Below are 14771 nucleotides of genomic sequence, written 5' to 3'. Positions count from 1 at the left end.
AGAGATAGACAATGAGAGAACCAGTGCTTTTATTTAAAAAGAAGCTCACAAGCCTGAGGGAACATCTCTTTTGATATTTACAAATAGGACGGAATGACTATTGAAGAATGACTATTTCTGTTATGATAAGTTGGTCACTGTGGTCGGTGAAGCATGGTTTGTTAACAGTAGTCCTGGTGTAGACTCAGAATTTCCTCAATACTTAGCATCCTCCACGTCCTCCAAGAAGTAAAACATTAGTTTCTAAACCAGGTCTTGGATTCATCTGGCTTTAGTGTGTTAACAGGTTTTGAAAGCATCCAGGACATACATACTTTTTGTATTTTAACCAGCAAGGTTATTCCCTCTTCCTTGATTTTTTTCCCCCTTTCCCTTCCTCCCTCCCTTCCTCCTCTCCTCCCTCCCACGGTCTTCAGTGTTTTGTTTAGCAGTTTGGCTTACCTTGAAACTTGGCACGAAAAGGAAAGAAGGCAGCTCTTCTGGGGAGTAGATGGAGGGAAGGATAAGAAATAATCCACCGCCCGCATCTGAGTTTCCCGGTTCAGTTCCAGCGGCAGCAGCTTCCCTGCAAAAATCGCTTTGCTATTCGAGATAGCCAGCAGAGGGAATCGGAACTTTGCTTGCAGCAGGGGTTGAAGCAGCCTTTTTTTTTTTCTTGGAGGAAATACTGCAGCCTTCTGGACTGCGTACGCTGCTCCCTGGAGAGGCTCTCTCGGTTCCACCCACCGGCTGGAAGGAGGGGAAGTGAATGAAAGGACAGGACGAGCCCCGATCACCATGTCACTCTGGGAGGGAGACAGCAGCAACTAAGCTGTGCAAGGTTTTTTTTTTCCCCTTTTTCTTTTCCCCTTTCTTTTTCTTTCTTTTTTTCCCCTGTTTTCTTTTCCTTCTTTCTTTCTCTTTCTCTCTTTCTTTTTTTCCCTTTTATTTGCTTTTTCTTTAAGGTGAGGAAAGAGACAAACAGGAGACAGGAAGCTGATCTGCAAGGATTCGGAGTTATGCTGAAAGGACTTTGATTTTTTTTTTTTCCCTTTACAAACGCTGGCAATTGACATCACTACAGACAGCCTGGTAGGGAACAAACTGCCTCATCCGAAGTGGACCCTGGCAGCTGGGGGAAGGCAGACAAGATCTGGGGAAGCTGTGTGGATTATTTTCCCCCTACCGATCCCCATCTCCTTTTTGTGTGTTTCTTTTTTATATTCTGGCTGTGTTGGAACTAGCGAGTGGTGGAAGACAGGAATCTCGGAAGCCTCATCAGTCATCGGGACTGTCAGGAATAGTGGTTTAAGAGGAAGCTCGGCCTGGGGCACTATACCCTGTCATCCAGTTCCCTGCCTCGGAGATAAAGATTCCAGCTACATGGGCAAACGCCTGGATCAGCCACAAATGTACCCCCAGTACACTTACTACTATCCTCATTATCTCCAAACCAAGGTATGGCTCGCCCCACAGTCTGGCATCAGTGTGGTATCCTCCTGCACTTGGGATGGGAAACAGGCATGTGAATTATTATTGAAGCCCCCGCCCCGTCACTTCTTCCTGCTTCTTTGAAATTAATAACATACCAATGGAGGTAATGAGGCAGCGGAGACTAGAAGAAGAAAGGAATTGTGGCTTTCTCTTTAAGGAGAGATAATAGTTTCACTGGAGTTCCTTTGTTGTTATTTGGCAGCATAAATGTTCCTGGTATCTGTAAAGTCCTTTGCATATGGGCAGGGCTGTTAGAAAGGAGATCCTAACAGTGATAAGCAGGCAAAAGAGTACAATTTTCAGGGCTTTTCCAGCGAGCTGTTCTTTGTTTGTGACTCTAAGAGGGTTTTTCCCACTGGATAGGACACGCCAGGGTAGGGGTAACTCAAACTTTTAATCGCTGAGTATAGAATAAAAGAAGGTTATGGAAGGTCTAAGACAGTTAAGTAAAGTCTCTTGGAGTTTGTTCGGGTGTATTTTTTTACATTTGCCTTATGTTTTTTATTTCATATAGTGGATGGCTAGGATGCTAGAAACTGAATTGTGGAGGTTTACAGTAGATGCTCTTGACTTTCAGGAGCTCTGTCTGTGTTGGCTGCCATCAGAAGGCCGGGGTCGTGAAATGGGATGAAATGTAACGGATGGTAATTGGATGTGAATTGGTTAAATACTTCAGGCTTTAGTGTGTGCTCAGGTGATCGTTAGGGGGCCAGTGGCAAGTCCGTGGAACTGAGCAGTGGGCAGTGCCAGCTGTGAACTTTATCCTGCAGTTCACACATGAAGGGCTCTCAGGTGTGATATCACTGCTCCAATTTGTCAGTTAAATTGGACTTGATTTTTTTTGGTGGGGGGGAATGTCTGTAGAGTTCCCACCTTGAATGCATGGATTATATTTCTCTACAGATCATATTATTTTGTATTGCATTAGCCAGACTTCACAGTCTTCTTAGTAGATAAATATGCGGAGAGTGCACAAGGCGTGCCTGAGTGATCTGGGCTGTCACCGGGACTGGATGATGTGATTAGGCTTTAGTAATTCATGCTGTAGTTATCTCTCATTTATTCTGTCTCATCAAACAATGCCTATTTGTGAACCAGACCAGGCTGCAGACTTTCAATATTATATTAAAGATGGTTGCTTTTTTTTTTCTTTCTTTTTACATCGCTCTGTGATTTGCCCTGCCCCTCCAAGGTCGACTCACATTGCTTTTTGCCTTTGTGAGCATTTAGTTTGTGCTGCTGCTGCTTAAATAGACCAGCCCTTCTGCTCCAGTGCCTTGAGTTTTAACTCTTTGGGGATTGGGAGGAGAACACTGCCTGCCTTCCTCGAGGAAATGGCAAAGCAAGGACAAGTTGAAAGGGGGAAATTTACGGTCATTTCTCATCCCCCAAAGAAACAAAAACAACAAAATCAAGGGTTGCATGAAAAATATCGGACATTCCATCCCTTTTACTCATTTGGCTAAATTTTTCCAAATGTTTCAAAATTCACACTCTCACTTTGGTCCTTGTTTTCTACTAGGCAGTATATTTAGAAAAGAAACTTTAGATCGAAATGAATGGAATAATTGCTTTTCTGCTTGGGATTTCTTTTAACCTGTTCCTACCAGGATATAATGTCATGTCCGTTATATTAAAGACACAGGACTCTGGATGAGCCCCACTGGTGGAAAGTGTGTGTGTGTGTGTGATTGTCATAAAGGGGAAAGTGGAGTGGTGAGGAGGAGAGGAGAGACTGAAAAATAAAAAGGGAGTTTTTTTTTTTTTAAAGCTGTTTTGGGGTCCTATATAGTTTAGTGTTGTGTAGACAGGCGGCATCTGGATCTTGTTACTTTCAAGCTAGTCAAAGCCATCAACTTCTGGAACATTTTTAAAGAAGTTAGACCCATTAGGAGACCTAAGCTGATATTGGGGTAATCAGATCAGGGTGGTAGGGAATAAAAGATCAGCTACTTCGGCTATCAGGGTAATTCCTATTGATTATTATGTTGTAAAATTTCGACAGTGCTGTGAAGTTGTCGAATATTGTTACGGCGGCTCTGAAATGACAGACATTAATAACATTCCTGGAAGCTGAGGCTGTGAGCACGTGCCCTATTTTGAAACTCGGTCATACAAGAAATGGGAGGAAGGGTCAATGCACAATTGTATTTTAAAAGGCGGAGACTTTCTGACAGCATGAATACTATGTAAAAAAAGTACTGTCATGCCCCAGTATGTCGTGAAAACCAGTGGGTTATTTCAATACCACTTTTTGGCCTTTTTACACTTATATCTCAAAATATACCCTGTAATAATTTTGAAGGATCTACATTCTGCTTCTATTTATTTGTAAGTCGAGGTGAATTCATAAAATCCACTGTGTTCTAGGTTTAATTTTGTAGTTATAATCTTACTTTAAAATCTTATTAAAAATGATGCTGACAGATAAAGAATACTTATGGTTGATATAATTAGAAATCTATGGTTGATAGTTATACTCTGGTGATATTACATTCAACTCTAAATTCAGGTGATTTCTTTTTTACTAAGCCACCAAAGCTCTTTGTTGACATTAGTTTTGGGTGGAAAAATCTTCATGGGATTTTAAAGGACTGTAATGTCTGTTGTAGTCATTCAGAAAATGCAAAACTACTGAACCTTCTCATTCTGCTTAAATGTGTGTGTCAGGTACAGTTGCTATTTTCTTATGATAAAACAAAGTGAAAATGAGATTTTGAAATAAATGCAAATGTTTTTCAGGTGTAATTAAAGTTTTAAAAAAGCTTGGGACACTTCCCTGCCTTCTCTGCTCCTCTCATTTTCCATTACGTTAAAGGCAATCTCTTAACTTTGTTGCTTAAACATTTTTTAAAAATAGAAATAAGATATTTATGTTTTTGTCCCTTTGAATATTTTTCGAGAGGCTTAAAATGTTTTATTAGAAAAATTCACTTGTAAGTTCTATAAAATGGAAACTCAGTGGCTGACTTGCAGCTATACCTTGTAGCAGTATTGTCAAATATGCTTACTCTGCCAGACCTCACATTAAAAGTTGCCATTTGTTAATTTTCCTTTTGATCAATTGTTTTCCTACCGAGAGAAGCAATTTCAAAAAGTGAGTGTTGCTTTTGATTAAGAAGTAATGAAGATATCTTGGTGACATTTCATGATATTTAAATAAGAGACATAACTGGATTAAACAGCATGAGTTTCATTTAAAGAAATTTGCTGTTGGGAATCCACCCAGAATAATCAGCAGGTTTTAGAGAAAGGGGATCAAAAAAATTGTTCATTAGCTTAGTGATAATTTACATAATGATGTTTGATTGAGTTGTAACCTAATATTTCTCAAGAATTTTGTCACTGCCCATTCAAAGCAACCGACCTGTTGCTTTTTTTATTTTGAGATCCAGGATGAATTTCAGGCTGATTTTGAGGTTTTTGGCGGGGTAGGGTGAGAGTCGGGGGTGTTCTTGGAAAAGCAAACTAGTTAAACTACAAAAGCTAAGAGAGTAAAACATGGTCACAGCCTGGTGAATTGTTATTTTGCAGATAAGTGATATTTCTCTCCTATGTATGTGATAGTTGGAAAACTTTAATTATCTTCATGAAAACTTCAAAATCTGTCAAAGCACACTCAGCAAACTTGTCTGTCTTCCTACTAGTTGACTATGTTTCTACCAATCCCAGGACACAGTTTCTAATCATATTGCCCTTACATCAGTCTACTGCCTTCCCATCTGCTGCCCCGGAAGATCTTGAAGCAAAGGCTTCAGACTCCGGGACCCTGACAGAGTTTCTCTGGCTGGTGATACTCAGATTGTGTTCAGAGCCTGGTGCGAAGTTGGGGTCAGGTGTAAGGAGTGATTCATCAACAGCACACTGATTTCAGGCTGAATTTCCAACCATCTGCAGCCTGGACTGCCGCCCGTCTCTAAAAGTCTAGCTGGAGCCCAGTGGATTGTGCCATAGAAAGAGCAAACACTTGAGAACAACAGTAGGGCTGAGGAGAAGCAAATGAAGACAGAGGCTCCTGGGGGGGCAAAGGCTGTTCTTAAAGATGTGAATGTACAGATCCTTCAAAAACAAAACAACCCTTTAACACACTCCTTGCACATGAAGATGTAGAAAATCTTGCCGAGGGAGGGAATGAGTTTAGAATTTCCTTAGTACTTCCTGCCCAGATTTGCATTGATAGCCAGAGTTGGTAACTTGCCAGTTTTAGAACAGCCTTGAAAACTCCCAAGTTCTGTTTGCCTTTGAAAGGCTGAAACATACAAAACTGGTTTTCTAAAAATCTTTCAGCAGTTGAAGTTTTAGGTGCAATTCCAAATATTTCTTTCGCTTCAGGATATAATACGATAGCATGAAACGATGATAAATCTTGCTTTTCTCATTTTAGAATGTACACAATTTTAATTGTGTCTGATTAGAAAAACAGAAACAAGGGGCCACCCTTCCTTTTTAGTTGTTTTTCTTCCTTCCTCCATCCCCCCCAAATCTTTATCATCATTGAGATTGCCTTATCATTTCTATAATGTACTCATTGTTTTCACAGCACTGAGTTTAGTGCCTACCGAAAAGTAGAAATGTAAAAGGTTCAGATTTTTTCTCCAGGATAATTCCAAACTTCAGCAAAACATCACATATATTTCTTTCAACAGTATCTTTCTAACACATTTTTCTTTCACTTTCCCTCAATTTGGAAAAAGAGTAAGAGAATGATAACTTGAGATTATTTGCATGAAGTAATAAAATCTGTTTGAGTGTTGGAGGTCGGGGCGATGGGAGGAAAGGAGGCAAAAGAAGAGAAGGGAGGATGTTAAGTTCATCCCAGGTCTCTCTGGCTCCAAGAATTCTGGAATGCTTCGTTTTTGCACTAATATGATTTTTACACAATTCTTCCTGACATTATCAGTCTTTTTGGCAGAGACAGGGCTCCGTCACCATCATGCGTACGCCAAATTCTAAGAAAACCACTCTTTCCCTTTAAAAAAAATCTTTTTTAGTGTTGGACTTCTTATTCAGAGTAAATGGTTGATGTTTATCCAAAACTGGCCTCGAGTACTACATTAAAATTGTGTTTTGTAACAGTCTCATAAGCCACAGCTGTATGTGATTAAATAGTGTAATATCAAAAGCATGTGAGAATAGACATTTTTATGCTATAGCTGTTGCACAGCGAGGCTGCAGATGGACCTGAAGGGAGACCAAGAGCAAAAATATATTCATGTGTGGCTGAGGAGATACTTGGCTACTTTTTTCAATAGTTGGAAATGTGCTGAACTATTTCGGATAGAATTAAACAAACATACATTCTTACAGTGAAAACAGAAGTGTAATACCAAGTTTTATTTCATTTTGTTGTTGTTTTTTTAAACTATTTATTTATTTATTTTATTGTCATTCAAGTACAGTTGTCTCCATCCCCCCCACCCATCCCTGCCTCCCACCCTTGATCCTACCCCCTTTGCCTTTGTCTGTGTATCCTCTCTACGTGCTCCTTGATGACTGAAGTGCCATTTAATTAGAAAACACGTAGTTACAGAATGGGTCTGAAACCAGTGCAAGTAGAAAGATTAGCATTATGCCCATGGAGCACACATTCAAAGAGCAAAAGCAAATTTGTCATTTCTCTTTTGAAATTATAGAAGTTTTTCTTCCCTGGTTTTTGTTTACTTTCTGCGGAACTATTGTAAGAAAACATTCAGACCAGGCGTCCCTAATGAAAAAAGTGATAGATAATCTAAATCAGGAACTTAGAGCAAAGTAGGCAGTGGTACGATTCTATTTGAAGATATTTGAAAATATGATTATCATTTTTTTATGAATAGTGTTCTTTTTTGGTTTTTGGCCAGTGTTAAAAATTACGTAGTTACACAAGGAGACGCAACCTTTGCTTCTATTTATTTGGCAAGGATGTCACAGTAAAGAGGCTTCTATTTCTTAGGGGAAGTTTTAACTACAATTTCTTAAAAAATAATATTTGTTCATCTGATCTATAATCTTTAGCTTTTTAGATATTGTAAACCTGTAGGACTAATAAATATGAATGACAAATATTAATAAAATTTTATGAAAAAGTCATTGGTTTTAGTGTTTTGAAAAGCCTATGGAATTGACTATTGATTTTCAGATTTTAGGCACTAAAAAAGCAGTTTTTTGGAAAAAAAAAGAGGGGTGAGCACAAGCAAGTTGAAGCTTGTTTGTGTTTTTAATTTTTCTTTTTCATGTTGATATTTACAGAAAATTCATTCATATTTAAAATGTTTGTTTTTCCACGCAGATTTATTAGTCAGGAAATGTTTACCATGTGGAATATCTGGATAAAGTTTTGTAATTCAGAACATCAATCTCTAGTAGACATCAAATTTCAAGAGTATGGATAATAAATGATAAGACATGGACTCTGTTTTCCTTTGGGGAAACTCTCTGATTTGTGTGTCGATGAAGTGGTTTCTAGTCAGGTTCTCTAAGCTCTCTTCCAGGCTTCCCATTTGTGACTCTCCCTTGGAGACAGAGGAGCCGGCTTTGATATATTAGTGGTGTAGGGAGATGACCTTCATTTAGTGCCACTGATGAGGTTTTGCTCGGGTCCCCAATGCTTTTTACAGAGCAGATCAAATACTGCTCTGTCGACTCTGGTGATCTGACAAATTTTACAGTCTGTATCCTTCCCCCCATCTGAATCTGGTGCACCCAGAGAAACACATCTGTCACCTGAGAGCGGGTGCAGAGCAGTTTCCAGGGGCGGGACACAGAGACAGGCATCATTTAATCATTATCCTCCCTGACTGGGTTGTGGTGCTAAGTTTGCTCTTTGAGTCGGTAACGTTAGGGCCTCCCCCAAAATTTATAATGGCAGTGCGGTGCTTACTTTTCCTCATTTAACTTTCTCTGTACAGATGGTATAATTGCTGAATATGCATATGTTTGGCTAAGCCAGTTGAGATAATAAAGGAAACAGGTTTGTCTCATTAAGATCTTGACAACCCTAGTTTTATGAATGAATCTAGGACTTGTGTAAATATGGAAATACAGTTGATAGATGGAGGTACTGTTTTAACTGGAGTTTGCAAAAGCTTCAGATTCCTGAATTTCTTTATAGTAGCCTCTGAAGCATGGGAAAGAAATGCTATAGTAATCGTGGTATATGCTATTGTAGGAAGAAAAATAGTAACTTCTACAGGACATACAGCACAAGATTCCTCTTTTTCTTGCTAGGTCCCATTCTGGTTTTCCACAATACCCGTGTTAGCTGAGTTAATGCAAGTAAACAGAACCTGGAATTTGGCTGTTACAAATCACAAACAAATAGAAAAAAAATAGGCTATATACACAGTCAAAGCAACTATGATAATGCCCTTTCCTGTTGTGTGAAAAGTAAAGCATAATGGAAGAAAAAGAAATCTTAGGGTATTCTAATCATTAGTAGTAATCATTTTAGTAACTGATTTTTAATTTGTTTTAGAATTAATTTTTGTATTATTATTTTGTAGGGTTAAGAAGTTTGTAGAGATGGCACTCAGTATGGTAGAAGCAAATGATCTTTTGGTTATCTGTTTCTTAGGATAGTTTTCAAGATGAATATGGATCATGCCTAGCACTTAATGATGATTTTTGAGTAGTCTTCCTATTTTTATCTAGTGTACTGCTGTCTATTTATCTTAGTTAATTTGCTGATTGATGACAATTTAATGAAAAGGAAAATGGAAAACAGGATGCTAACTATCTGATTTTCTGGAACTGGTTAAGATAGCTTAAAAGCTTTTCGTATTTATGCGAGTTATAGTTGAAGCTTTTACCGATGTCTGTTAACTCTCATGTGCCCCTTTTAAAACGTATCATTCACTCAAATTGAATGGTGGCACCCTGAAGATAATGCTAAAGTAGCCTAAAATTCAAGCAAATATACTTGTGAACTCCCCAATACTTTTGAGTGAAGAAACTATTTGAAGAAGTATGTACAAAGCTTGGAATAAAATTTTAGAGATTGTTTTCCAGGATCACACATACACACACACACACCCCCAAACATTCTAATGGTATGTTTAATTTTTTTTGTAAGAGATGAGAATAACGCTTAGTTTCTGACTTGGTGCTAATTCCCTGGAGGATTGTGGCAGCTCCTGGATTCAACCTCGCTCTTGGCTTTCACCCCCTAGGTCTCTCGTCCTTTGTTGGGCACATCACATCGTACTGTACTTTTAGACAGGAGGATGTTGTGTTTTAATCTAAGGTAGGCAGGGAATTTTGAAAACAATAAAATCTGGATAGTTTTTCTCAGTTGATTCCCAAAAGTTAACCAATGCCCTTGAACTTTATTATTTGACTGTTAAGACAACTTGACTTCATGTTAGCGATGGGAAGTTTTCCCTTTCTGGCTTGTTCTTGTATTTAACTTTGCTGATAAGCTACAAAATGATAAGAAAGGAGTCAGAAGGAGTAGATCAATGAACATGGAAGGGTTTTCCCACAATTTTAGTGACTTCCTTTAACAATGGGAGAAGTGAACTGTCATTGTTGAAGCCTCTCTATTTTCTGGATACACTTGGAGGCCCCCATCCTGTTCAAGTGCACTCGGATTTCACATATCAAATTAGATTTTTTTTTGCACTGAAATATTGAAAGAGTTTTTATAATTTTGCTGCAAAACTCTCTGAGTGCAAGTAAATTCATTTATGTGTGCCTGTGAATTTGGGGCCATCATCTTGCATATAGGTTCTTGCAAAGTGGAAAAATATACAATCTACAGGTCTTCTTGAGGTGCGAAGAAAGGTTATCAGGGAACTAAGTGTAACAATGAATAGAGTCGACAGTGCATTATGCTTTGTAGGTATGCAAACAAATGTTTATTAATTTATGTTTCACAGATTTCATTTTAGTCTGGAGGCAATGTATTTTTCTCATCTCGTCCCTGTTTCTGTGAAACCCTGAAGCAGTCAGAGGCCCTAAAAAGCTGTCCATCTCTCTACCTATTGTAGCCTTTTGGCCTTTGACATATCTCTGTATTTTAGTAATCCCAAATTTCCGGGGCGGAGCACGTGGTAGAACAGCAGAGCATATCGGAAAATGTCATTAACATTCTTTGGCTAAACTCTGTTGAAAGCAGACACATTGGATTGACCTTTGGCAGCAAAAGCAACTGAGAGTTCCCGATCCAAGTGCCAGGTTCACAGAATTTTTTCATTGTGCAACTGTTGGAATTGTTTATCAACTGGAAAGAAAAAGAGGTTGAATGTAACAGGTGTTTCCCTGGGCTCCCAGCTTGGGGGTGCAAGCAGCAGGCAAGTCAATGGCACGTTTATTTCATGGCCTGATCTTTCTAAATCCTTCTGTCTCTAAATCTAAGTTGGGTCATAGGCTTATTACATGTGTTAAAACTGCTACCTCCACCTGATCCTCAGTGTCCCTGGTTATTCACCAGGGATAACTTCTCTTGGTATCCAGAGGTCCTCCTCAGCCCTGCAGAATCTGTGTGCCTCTTCACGAGGATATGTCTGCATATGTATGTACACTTGAACCAGACTCACCATTACTCTCAGAGTATTTGGGCATCTGGAGCATACCACGTTCCAGCCCTAAGCCAAGCATGATGGCTTTCTTCATTTTCATTGTTACCCCAGTTATTCAAGAAATTCAGGACCCTGGGCCCAAAGCATGGTCATCTCCTCGGATCTTAACCAAGGAGTTTTCTCTGACTCTCTAGCTCCATGCCCAGCTCATATCTAAAAATTCACTCCTCCCCCTTATCTTAGAGGGAGAATTCTCATAGTCACCCCATGTTTTGATTCCCCATCTAATTGCCCATTTTTTTCCTCCCAGCCCTCTAGCCAGATTTCACTGAATGTCATCCGCAGGTTCAATGCATCATCTTTGACTTCTCTCTCTCATACATAAAACATACACACACTCACACACACGCACACTTCTGGAAATTTCAGTGGTTCCGATTTTCTCAAAGGCTAAAAGACCACAGAGATGTATGGAGGGGCAAAGTGGCCTTAAGGAGACATATACCCATTCTTTTCAGTTTTAATACAATTATTTTTCCTGGTAATTGATATTAGAAGAGAAGAGTCTTGCCAAAATAAGGATGACTAATAATTTTTACTTATTTTCAAAAGTGTAGTAGCTTTCTGTGATTGAAAATATATTGATACTATATTATGCAAGTTAGATATTTAGTCTTTTTCCTGTTACTCTTCATAACATCCTTGAGAAATATTGATAGATTGATTCTAATTTCCCCCATCAAAATTTCACAATAATTATTTATACTGTTGAGATTCTCATGATCCTCAAACTTTTAGTGATGAGCTTGTCAATAGCATGGTGGGTAAAATAATACAGTTTTCTAGTTTTAATTAGCAAGTGATTTGTGAGAAGCACCCTGAAAGATAAAGCAAAGAGAAAAAGTAAAAAGGTTATCAAGTCTTAGTCTACTTTGAAGGATGCTAAGGGTATCAGGCAGGTCTTAATCTACTTTTGAAAATTTCTGGAATTTGACTTTTTGTTTTTCTTTCCAATGCAAAGGTTAAGAGCTGTTTGGCAAGGAGTAGATAGTGTACAGATTGAAGACCTGTCATTGGGAAAAAGTATAACGTGAATATAAAACTTGATATGGATGGAGGCATCATAGAGTTGAAGCTTTTGGTGTCTTGTAAAAAGAAATCAATGCTTATGAGGACAGGGTAGTGCTTTGTTTGGTTTAATCACGTGCCAGAGCACTTAGTCACTCCAGCACTTGCTTTCGTCCTTCTGGTTTACCCATCACTAGTTCCTGGGGAGCGCCTGGACAAGAGCATCGTGATGCTTTTCACTGGAAGTGGCAGTTTTTCAGAATGTCTTTGGAATCAAATTTTGATACATACTTTGGAATTTCCATCTATGAAAGGTTCACATAAAATTCATGTAAGCTGAAAAATATAATCCTAAGTGAAGCTATATTGTTCTGTGTAAAAAGGATCTAGCTTTGAAAAGGGAAACCAATGGCATAAGTTATAAAACCAGCAAAGCTGTATTGGCAGGAGAAGCACACGGTGCAAAGTACTGCCTAGACTGTAGTGATGCCTGAGGGCCACTAATGTGCCTAGGGACCCATGGAGCCATGGAATTGAGAATATGTGTGCAGTTGTCATTAACACTCTGGACTCTCAGCACATGCATATATTAGAGTGTGGGACATCATGAAAGAGAGTCTAGATTTCAACGTGGTTATTGAGAAGTTTAAGTCAATAGAGGTCCAAGAAAGTGAGTTATTAATGTTGTGATTTATGGCCCATCTGTTTTACCAGGTTCATGTTACACTCCATCCTTATTTCATTTAGAATGGCTGTTCGAAGTGACCTTGATTTTCCATTGCATCTTTTCTATCTCCCTGCCTTTCCCGGACTGTCCTTCCTGGGGAACTAATTCTTTGCTTTCTGTGGCACATCTTCTATTCCCCTTGTTCTTTCTTGTCCATCCCCCTTTCTCCTGTCCTCAAGTTTTCTTCTATGGATTTTACTTCTTTTTCTCCTTGCCTTTAGCTCCTAAACCTCTGCTTCCTCTTTTTTGTTCTCTTAGCTTGCACCCCCCTCTTAACGTTTTAGTTATCGCTTTTTACTTTTTCATTTCTTTTCAAGGTGGAGAGAGATTGGGTTTCAACTTTCTTCTTTTTTTTTTCTTCGTTGTCATGTTTATTTTTTTGTCTCTTTGAACATACTTTACTCATCAGGATCAGATTTGTGTCAGGGTTATTCTGTAAATCCCCTGAAGGCCTATACCTCGGGGTCTTCATTTTTAATACCCTGCACTATCCAGTAGAATGCCTGATGCAGACTGAGTGCGTAATGCAAGGTTTTCTGAATGCATAATCTCTTTTGTTCTGCGTACCTCATACATTACTACATCGCAAAAGTCAATGGTTTTGAAACTAGAGTTGCTTAAGGTCACCTTCACCTCTGTGATGCTTTATGTCAAAAGTCATTTGGTGTATCTTTCTTTACAGGTACAATTGATGCACTATCTCTCTGTCTCACCTTCCCCCCTCCACCCCCGCCCCCGAAATTAGTGGACTACTGGGCTAGGTACCTTAGGACTATTGGCTGGAGTTGGGTTACATCTCTAGCTAATGGGATACACTATGATAGCAGAAGGTGAGCCAAATCAGAAACTGCAATAGAGTGAGGAGAGGAAAGGAAAGAACAGAAAAGAAAAACTGCCACAGTGTTGCATTCCAAGATACTGGCAAGAGCTCAGGAAAGCATGCCAACTCAGGGAGGGACAGAAGTGGATTTCAAAGACAGTCTAAGTAGCTAGTATTTGGAACTTGGGGATGAGAGTAAGCAAGTAGGTCAGGGCTGAATGGCAGTGGTGGTGGTTTGGAGGCCATTCCTGAGCAATTGCCAAGAATATCAGCTTGTATATGTGGCTTCCTTTCTTGGGTTGGCAGAGAGCTGGGCATATAAGGAAGTGAATTTAGTTTAAGGAGCTAGGAGATGGGTTGAGTGTTAGACCCACCTTTTTGTCTATTTTGCTTATTCAAGATCTAAGATCTTGAGTGGCATAGTAATATGTAATCTACCTATGCCATGTAATGGTACACAGCAATACTGACATGGATTTTATTCACTCAAAATCTTGAAAGGCAACTTCAAGTTTGTGTGAGCATGGCAAACTTTCTATTTCAGAAAGATGATTCTATACAGTTTCCCTGTACAATTAACTAAGCAGGTATAAAGATATGTCTAAAGTAATTATAGATGATAAAAGATGGGATTCTGATGTTAACTTCAAAGTCTTTCTCACTAAGGAATGTATGAAAACAATAACCCAGTTGTGGCTAAGGAAACGCACTGTGGTTTTGGTTTGGGTGCCTCTTGATCTTTCCAAGTTGTACTGATTCTTTTATGTTTGTTCCCTTATGTTTGCATTGTTTCCTCTATTATGTTCTTTTTTTTGCATCAAAGTTCTTATTACCATTTGTAGAAAATATAATTTATATATGTAATTCCACAACATTTAGTAAATTTTTCTATTGCAAAGTCATCCATACTTGCTGTATATAGTAAAACAATTCAAGACATACAATGAATATATTGAAGATATATATTGAATACATATTGCATATGAAAATATTAATAATCTTCTTGAGCACACCACATCATTCTGTCAAGATCTTTCACAAATACCAATATTAATAACAAAATCATGTGTCCTGTTACATTTTGTTATGGTCATGCAAACATACAATCAGATCTATGGCATATGAGATCATACTAAATAAGTTATTTTGCTCCTTTTTTCAATGAAAAGGATACTTTGTGAATTCT

General features: G+C 38.7%; 1 protein-coding gene across 9 annotated transcripts in view; it reads left to right on the top strand.

The window, feature by feature from the left end:
- The first annotated feature begins 951 nt into the window (after positions 1-951).
- Positions 952-14771, top strand: part of RBMS3 (RNA binding motif single stranded interacting protein 3) — a 622722-nt gene continuing 608902 nt past the window's right edge. For 7 of the 9 annotated variants that reach the window (XM_045856809.1, XM_045856814.1, XM_045856812.1 and 4 more), the window contains exon 1: positions 1186-1437. In XM_045856809.1, the coding sequence (XP_045712765.1) occupies positions 1363-1437 (75 nt within the window). In that variant the 5' untranslated portion in view covers positions 1186-1362. Of the gene's footprint in view, positions 1072-1185; positions 1438-14771 lie in introns of those variants that run through there. The other 2 variants (XM_045856807.1, XM_045856816.1) reach the window with 2 other exon arrangements.

Source organism: Phyllostomus hastatus, unplaced genomic scaffold (assembly GCF_019186645.2).
Source record: "Phyllostomus hastatus isolate PE091 unplaced genomic scaffold, TTU_PhHast_1.1 phas_scaffold_129, whole genome shotgun sequence".
In the NCBI taxonomy this organism is placed as follows: Eukaryota; Metazoa; Chordata; class Mammalia; order Chiroptera; family Phyllostomidae; genus Phyllostomus; species Phyllostomus hastatus.
This window is presented reverse-complemented; position numbering and strand designations above follow the sequence as displayed.